The 8334-nt window shown below is 55.5% G+C and overlaps 1 protein-coding gene and 1 non-coding gene across 2 annotated transcripts in view; one reads left to right on the top strand and one right to left on the bottom strand.

The window, feature by feature from the left end:
• Positions 1-241: 241 nt before the first annotated feature.
• On the bottom strand, positions 242-314 carry TRNAK-CUU (transfer RNA lysine (anticodon CUU)). Its single transcript has one exon. It is a non-coding gene; the product is annotated as a tRNA-Lys (tRNA).
• Positions 315-4443: 4129 nt separating this feature from the next.
• ADAMTS7 (ADAM metallopeptidase with thrombospondin type 1 motif 7) overlaps positions 4444-8334 on the top strand; it is a 79220-nt gene continuing 75329 nt past the window's right edge. Inside the window, exons 1-2 of the mRNA XM_067305434.1 lie at positions 4444-4528; positions 5751-6103. Coding sequence (XP_067161535.1) covers positions 4444-4528; positions 5751-6103 — 438 coding nt within the window. The remainder of the gene's footprint in view (positions 4529-5750; positions 6104-8334) is intronic.

Below are 8334 nucleotides of genomic sequence, written 5' to 3'. Positions count from 1 at the left end.
GCGCACCCCGCGGCATGCTGGGACTTGTAGTGCGGGGCGGGGCGCGGGGCGGCCCCGCAGGCAGGCGCGCTCGCTCCGCGGGGCTCGCCGCGCTTACAGGCCCTCCTCCGACTCCAGGTGCAGCTTTCTCAATCGGATTGTCAGCTATGGGCTTCATCTGAATCGCTGTCGCGTGGCTGTAAGAAGCGAGGTGGGAAAGAAAAGAAAAAAAGAATCGAAATAAGGAAAAAAAAAAAGCTTGCGCCCAACGTGGGGCTCGAACCCACGACCCTGGGATTAAGAGTCCCATGCTCTACCGACTGAGCTAGCCGGGCGCCACAGTTCCTCGTTTTCCTCTATCATAGTCAACAGCGCGGCGGTGCGCTCCGCCGCTCCCCCGAGCGTAGTGCGGCCACCAGGGGATCCTCCGCGCCGCGGGGGGGCGCCCGGTTGGGAAGCGGCGGCGGCCCAGAGGGGCTCCCAGCGCCTGGCAACGTGGGTGCTGCGAGGCGACGGCGAGGCCGCGGCCTGCGGCGGCCCTGGCGCCCGCCCTCTGCCTTCCGCGGGCATTTTCCGCGCGTTTCTGCCCACGGCGGCCTTCACTCACGGGAGAGCGCGCGGGCTGCGGGCAGCGCCCGCCTTTAGCAAAGCGGGAGCCTCCGGCAGCGGCTCAGATGCTTCCTGGGCGCTGCCCACCCTGATTCCTGCCCGCTTGCCTGTCACTCTGCAAGTTTGAAACGATTAATGTTGGCCAGCCCCACACATTTGAACAAATATCCTCTGTTTATAGATACAGCTGAATGTTTAGTGTTTTCTCTGTAGAAATGTCTCCTGTGATTATTTTACCCTATCTCTGTTTTCATATTTTAATCATGATTGCTTTTTTAAAAAAAAATATCCCACCAAAGACAACAAAAATGGAGCAGCACGAAAAGTAAACTTCCTGGGAAAGCGACAGGATTCTTCAGTACAGTTTGGAAATACGAGACAGCCTCCAAACTCGTGTTTTTTTCAGGAGATAAGCAAATATTTTGCATTTCTACAGATAGTATTTTGCATTTCTACAGATAGCTGCCTGCATTCATTTTAGAGCGCACGAACTATGAACACACAAGAACCACGTTAATTAATCCCCTGTATGAATACGTACCTAATACAGCTGTGCTGTACTCTCCAATGTCCATTGAACGGGCTGCGGTTCTTGCGTTTTTCCACAGGGCGGCACACGGTAAAACTGAGCACGTCACCGCTAATGAATCGTGAGAAGCGGAGAGGCCCGCACGGAGCAGGCGCGCGGTGCCTCGCGGCTCAGGAGCATCTGCTCCTGGCTCCCGCGGGGCCGTACGGTCCCACCCTGCCTGCACCACACCGGGGAGAACCTCTGGCGGCGGCAGCAATCCCGGTAAAAACCGGGACGGGCTCGGCCCTTTGCTCATTAGTTTATTTTTCTCCCCAGAAATGTATCGGTTCCTCACCTGCAGCCACACAACATATCCTTTCCAGCGCACGAATGCGACTGCTGTGTTTCCGTGTCCCAGCGTGGAGGATATTTGTCAAGTAAGGGCAGAAGTGGCCAGACGTGCCGTTTCCCTTTGGCTGAAGCACCGTCAACGCCGCTGTACGCAGCGCAGCGGTCGCTGGGTAGGACCACGTGCCTTGTCGGAAGCCTTTCAGAGCCGTTTGGGAGCAACTGTATTTAAACGACAGGATGCTTTCAGAATTTATCTTGCTCCTCTCTGTTGCTTGCAGAAGACACAAAATGCCTGACTTGGGGAATGGCAAGTCAGATAGACATTAAAATAATGGCACATCCACTCCCCGGCGCTCGGAGCACCCAGATCGCTACAGGAAATCACGACAGCGCAGCAGCGGGGCAGCCTCCAGCAGGCCCAGGCTGCGTGAAATATTCTTACCTGTGTTTCACCCCATGCAAAATGTATTTTGGGCTGTATTATGGCCAAGTTGTGCTTAGAAATGCATGCACTTTTAAGAACTGCTTCATTTAAAAAATGTCAGAGTTCTACATAAGCAAGATGGGAACAACTCTATTTTCATAAACCTGTTAAATCTCACTCACAAGTAATCTTTCAGAATGCACTTATCTGAAACTAAACACTCGTTTTTGTTATTCTTTAAACATTTTACTCTTCTGATTTAAACAGATAGAACTAGGTGGTGAGTTCCTGAAGTGCACAAGGAACAGGCAGAGGAAATGATACAAATAGCATATGCCATTAACAATAATCAGATGTATTTAATGAGGAAAGGACTATAATTTCCTGCAGTCTAAATGCCCTGCCAAAGAGTTATTTAAATGGAATCAAATTATCCAAGTTTTATATTTCCCATTCATTTTATCCTGAAAAGAAAAACACTACATGAAAAGGGAAAGCCTCAGACTTTATACCTGAGGTATTTTTAGCTGGGAAAATGACATCCGAAGTGAAGCATCGAAGAAGTGACATATTTTTCATTGATATTTGTGCAGAACCGCTGTGAGATGGGGGAGAGAGGCAGCAGTCTCGTGGACGAGCTGTAACCTTGCAGTTAGCAGGCAGGAAGAGGAAAGAGAGGTTTTCTAGCAAACATACAGGCTTTTCTCCGAGCACTGATGCTCACTGCAGGGAAGGTTTTATTGCTTTACACCGCACAAAGACCTGGATTGCCCTTGTGAAACACAGTACAAGGAGCAGGCAGACAGCTCTGTTTTTTCCCTTCAGCTTATGTTACATCTGCATTTGATGAGATTCGAGGAACAGACATCACCTAGTGCAGCGCCCACGTGAGTTCGGCTGCTGACGGGATAGAGGCGTAGGGAGGAAAGGTTTTGTGGAGGACCCTGGCACTGGCATCCTGCTCCTGTCCCTGCGGCACTTTGTTTAAATTCTCTGCTTTCCGAAGGGCACAACGCCCTTGAATCGCTTCCCAAGATGCCGGGGTGAGAGCTCTGTCAATATCTGCGTGGTGTCTGGGTCTCCTCCAGCTCCAGCGGAAACCCCAGGGGCCCGCAGCTGGCACGTGTGGCCCTGGTCACTGCCACTCGCGTGCCCGTAGGACACCTGGCTGGGAAGAGGCGCCGCTGGTCACCATAGCCAGGGTGGCCGAGGTTTCCCTTCGCCCCGTCGGCTCCTCGCGATTTACCCCGCTGCAGTGCCACCCTGGTCCCCTCGCGCTGGGCGGGCTCCAGGCCTGGCCTCAGATAGGGATTTCTGCCCTGCCACAGGGGGGCGCTGGTGATGGGGGTGAGGGAGCGGGTGGCCCAGGGCCCGGATGAGGGACCTGGACCCAAGAGGGACCTGGGGGCACCTGGACCTCAGGGGACCTGGAGGACACCTGGGGGGACCCGGACCCAGGGAGCACCTAGACCAGAGGGGGACCCGGGGGGGGACCTGGAGCCATGGGGGACCCAGTCACAGAGGGGAGGGCTGGACCCGGTGGGGCCTGGACCTGAGGGGGCCCGGGGGAACCCAGAACCGCAGGGGGACTCTGACCCAGGGGGACCTTGACCTGAGTGGGACCCTGACTTGGGGTGACCCAGACCCTGAGGGGACCCTGACCCCGGGGCACCCAGACCCTGAGGGGAGCCGGACCCAGGGGGACCCTGATTCAGGGGGACCTGGACCTTGAGGGGGACCCGGACCCGGGGGGACCCGGACCCTGAGGGGAGCCGGACCTGGAGGGACCCAGACCCTGAGGGGACCCTGACCCCGGGGGGACCCTGACCCGGAGGGACCTGGACCTTGAGGGGGACCTGGACCCGGAGGGACCCGGGCCCTGAGGGGACCCTGACCCGGGGGGATCCGGACCCCGGCGGGACTCTGACCCGGAGGGACCCAGACCCTGAGGGGAGCCAGACCCTGGGGGACCCTGACCCGGAGGGACCCAGACCCTGAGGGGACCCTGACCCGGGGGACCCTGACCCGGAGGGACCCAGACCCTGAGGGGACCCTGACCCGGGGGGATCCGGACCCCGGCGGGACTCTGACCCGGAGGGACCCGGACCCTGAGGGGGACCCGGACCCACGGGTGCAGTCCAAGCCCCGGGGGGCGCGGGCCCGAGCCCAGGCCGGGCGGGAGGGGGCGACGGCCCCCCCGGCAAGGCGCCGGGCGCGACGCGGGCTCCTGTCACCGCTCCCCGCCGCGGGGGCCCGGCCGGCTCCCCCCGGGGCGGGCTGCGGCGGCGGCGCCGAGGCTCCCGGCCCTCAGCGAGGCGGGGCCGCGGGGGGGCGCCCTCGGGCCGTGCCGGGCCGGGCCGGGCCGTGCCGGGGCAGCGGCGGGGCAGCCGGGCGCGGAGCGGAGCGGAGCGGGGCGGCCCCGCGGCTCACGGCGCGGCTGGCGGCGGGCGCACCCTGCCCTGCGCGGCCCGCGCCCTCCGCACCGCGGAGCCCAGCCCGCCCCGGGGCGGCCCCGCAGCCGCGCCGCCGGCATGTCCCGCCGCCCGGCGAGCTGACGCCGCCCGCACCGATGCCTGCCCCGGGCAGCGTCCTGCTCCTCGCCGCCGCGCTGGCGCTGGCGGCCGCGCAGCGGAGCCACCGGCCCGCGCAGCCAGGTGCGTGGCGGGGCGCGGAGGGACACGCGGGGATGCGCGGGGAGCGGGGATGGACGCGGGGATGGACGCGGTTGCTTCCCGGGGGGACGCGGTGCTGCGTGCGGTGCTGCCCCGGGGATGCAAAGGCGAAGCCGGGAGCGTCTCCGGGGTCCCCGCGCCTCTGCATCCCGCTCAGCCCGGCTGCCCCCGGGAGCACCGCTGGAGCCAGCGCGGGAGGCTTTGCCCAGCTATACGGCTTCCAAACATCGTTTCCCAACTGGAATTTCTTTTTTTCCTAGCAGCTGTAATTAAACAGCAGGCGGGTGTGCAGGGGAAGTGGGGATAGCCTGGCCGTGGTGGAGCGGCCCCGTGTCAGTGCGGAGCCTGCCGTCCTCTGCGCATCCCCTCCCTTACGCTCCTCTGTCCCTTCTCTCTTCTTACTCCCTCTCTCAGGGAGAATCCCAGCCCCTGCTCCTGCCCCGGACACCCCCAGAGGCAGGAGAGCCCAGCCGGGCATGCCCCATGCCCGTGGTGTCCCTGCCCTCCCCTCCACCCTGCTGTGTCCTCCTGCCCATTCCCATAGCTGCCCTCGGACACGGACACCCCTTCCATTCACAAGGGATCTGATCTGGCTTGGAAGCGGCCCCACAGCTAGCGCTACAAAATACGCAACTGCTTTTGGGTGGGATCGGCTCCCAGAGCTGGCTCAACAAAGTGTCTGAGTGCAGTGCTAGCCCATGGGAAGAAGTGGGAATGCGTTGCTGGAGAGGGAAAGGGGAGAGCGTGGTCACCTGGATTAGGTTGGCCAAAGCTGCCTTGAAACAGCACCCTAAGAGTCAGGGTGCAGCTGGGGTGCCCTGGCGCGGCTGTAGTTGGTGTGACTGTGGGTGCTGTTGTAATTCAGCTTGTCCGAGTTCCCCCTCTGCTGTCCTTCGACTTCTGCTCCGAATTGCTGTGGCACAGCCTCCTTCCTGGAGCTGGTGTGTCCCTACGCGGATGCCAGCTAGCTGAAGGGAAGAGGTACTTCTGCCCTGCCATTCAGCTCGTCCTGAGGCAGGTGTCTAAAACAGGCGAGCTGACTTGGGATCGGGCCGTTTTAGTGGGGCAAAATGAATTCTGCACTTACTGTTTCCAGGTCCTGGAACTCCACTGACTTTCTTTGGGAGATCAGCATCTAGCTGAAGGGCTTTGAAAAGAAAGATTATTAACTCTAAAACTAACCATGGAAATCCTTTCTTCACAGAGCCTGTTTTGCAGTATCCCAGCAATGACATCGTTCATCCGATCCAGGTTGATGAGAGTGGATCATTCCTGTCCTATGATTTGTCTCACCGAGCAATTCATAAAAGGTCTCTTTCCTCCAGGAACAATTTTCTCGCCTTTTATGAACTGCATTACAAAGGACAACCCCTGAAATTCAACTTAAGCCTTAATAACAATCTCCTTGCACCTGGGTTTGTTAGCGAGAGACGGTACGGGGGAATCGCTAACGCCAAGATCCGGTCTCACAGTTACAACTCTTGCCATATGATTGGGGAGGTTCAGAGCCGGATGCTGAAAGGTGGTCTGGCAGCACTCAGCACATGCGATGGACTGGTAAGTATTGAGATTTTTAAGCAATAACAAAATAGTAGAAGTTGTGTGAAATCTTTTTGTTGAAAGCAAAGGCAAAAGTTCTATTGGCAGCAGCAGAGTCAGGGTTTCATCTTGTAGGTTTGATGCTGCCTTGGATAAGTTAACAGAAATTTCCCATGGATTCCAGTGGTTTCAGAACTCTGTTTGGGACTGTGTTGACTTGTGTTTCTGTCCAAATTCCTGAAGAAAGCAATTCTCATATCTCTTCCATCTTGTAATATGCAAGTGTAGGATTATGGGAGACACATTTGAAAAGGTGTTCAAAGGCTAAAGATATTTATGATAAAGCAGTTCATGTGTAATGAAACTTCTTAGTGTTTTGTGAACACCTAAGCTCCACGTTGTTATATAAATGATCAACGGCAGTAAAAAACACAAATTTGTGGTGATGACAAACTAGATGTGGGTATAAAGGGAAATGTATCTTTTCTGGTGGCAACACTGGAAATATATACATTGGGCCAGTGCTTCCTTTACCTGTTAGAATAGATTATCAACTACTTGCATCTGTTGAGATTAGCCAACAAAAAGTCAGCGATTAAAGCATACCCAAGTGATTTAGGAGCAAAGTCATATCTTCAATGTGATCTTGACATTTAAAAGTATAAGTTTTGCTGGAAGCCAAAGTCACTTTCCCAAGTAATACTGTTGTTACAGATACTCTGCAAGGCAAAATTTTGCTTTTAGCATAAATATGCATATATGCGTTGCTTGCATCTAGCACGGGTACCAAGTCCCCCCAGAGATTAAAATTACTTAGACATTTGCAAAAATGTCATCGTATAACTTGGTAACTCTCATCATACGCAGACCTCCCCATTCCCAAGCAGATGCAATGGGATGACGAGCGCCCTGGTTGGTTTGCAGGAAGCAGTGGGATGTATGGAAAGTTCTGCTTTGCAGTGGCTCGCCCCAGGCGCAGAGCCCCGCTGCTCCAGGACGTGCCCTGGGTATGGGGCCTGGTACTGCTGCAGAGGGAAGAATCGTTAGCAGTTCTCATGCCTGTGATCTGTGGATTTGGAGAGATGGTAATTTCCAGCCCTGGCTCTCCAGGGCAGGGGCTGTGTGTGCACATGTGTGAGATTCATCAGATCGTTGCATCTGCTGGCCTGCCGCAGGTGGCTTCAATTCAGCTGTGGGACTGTGTTTGTATTTTAAGCTTCGTGTGTTTAAAGAAACACAGTATGTGTCTGTACATTGATTTAAAAACCACCATGTTCTACCAGGCTAATTCAGAGATCTGCCTAGGCCACACAAATCATTGCTCTTTGTCTGGAAACACAGAACTGCGCTACTGAATTTCAGCAAGCGCATAAAGAGTGTTGTGCACAGATGAGCAGCAGGTGAATGTTGCTGCTGCCTTTTTATGACCAGAAGCAATGAAGCTACAAGAAGAGCAGTCAGACCTTCACCACCCATGACTGATGGTGAGGTGGAGGGACTAAGAAGATAGGGGCCAAGGTCACACACCCATGGCTGTTCCACTGTGCTAGATCTGATCTAGGATTCAAATTCAAAAAGAAGCTGGCAGAAATAGAACGAGCATGGGAGTGACATTCAATGTGTCTGGTGGTCAAAGCAGAGGTCAAGGAGAGTTTGCTCTGTCAGTGTGGCATGGAGAAGGTCATGCAAAACGCTGAGCGCATCCTGAAAGGTGTTGAGTTTGCTCTTTTCCTACCCAATTTAACAGCATCCAAGGGTGTTCAGCAACTGCCTGTACTTTATAGCTCATTGAGCACTTGGGTCAGGTCTTTTCATTTGCACTTTTGCCCTTAGTTCTACAACTTGGATTTCTGCCAGCAAGGGCTTTGGGGCCTGGAGGAAGCCTGCCAAGGAAAGGCAGCAGAGCTTGAGAAGAGAGACAAGCAGCTTAGCCTGCAGTTGGGAACCACGGTCCAAGCTCTGACACTGCCTTTGCATTGACTTCCTCTGCGGCTTTGGGCAGTTTCCCCATCTAACAAGCTGGGACTGTAATAACTCACATCTTCAGAGGGATAAATGCTGCAGAAAATAGCCAGGCCCATTCATTCAGATAAAAAATAGACTAATGCATCTGGGAGGAAACCACGACCTTTTGATTCACATTTTTGTGAATGTTTGTGTGAGAGAAATATTGATTGCTGTAATGTACACAGAAATAGAAAGTGTCATGAATGCTCCTGTGAATGTGCATCTGCACATGGACACCCCCT

This window comes from Apteryx mantelli, chromosome 15 (assembly GCF_036417845.1).
Source record: "Apteryx mantelli isolate bAptMan1 chromosome 15, bAptMan1.hap1, whole genome shotgun sequence".
In the NCBI taxonomy this organism is placed as follows: domain Eukaryota; kingdom Metazoa; phylum Chordata; class Aves; order Apterygiformes; family Apterygidae; genus Apteryx; species Apteryx mantelli.
Note: the sequence above shows the minus strand (reverse complement) of the source record. Positions and strands in the feature narration are given on the sequence as shown.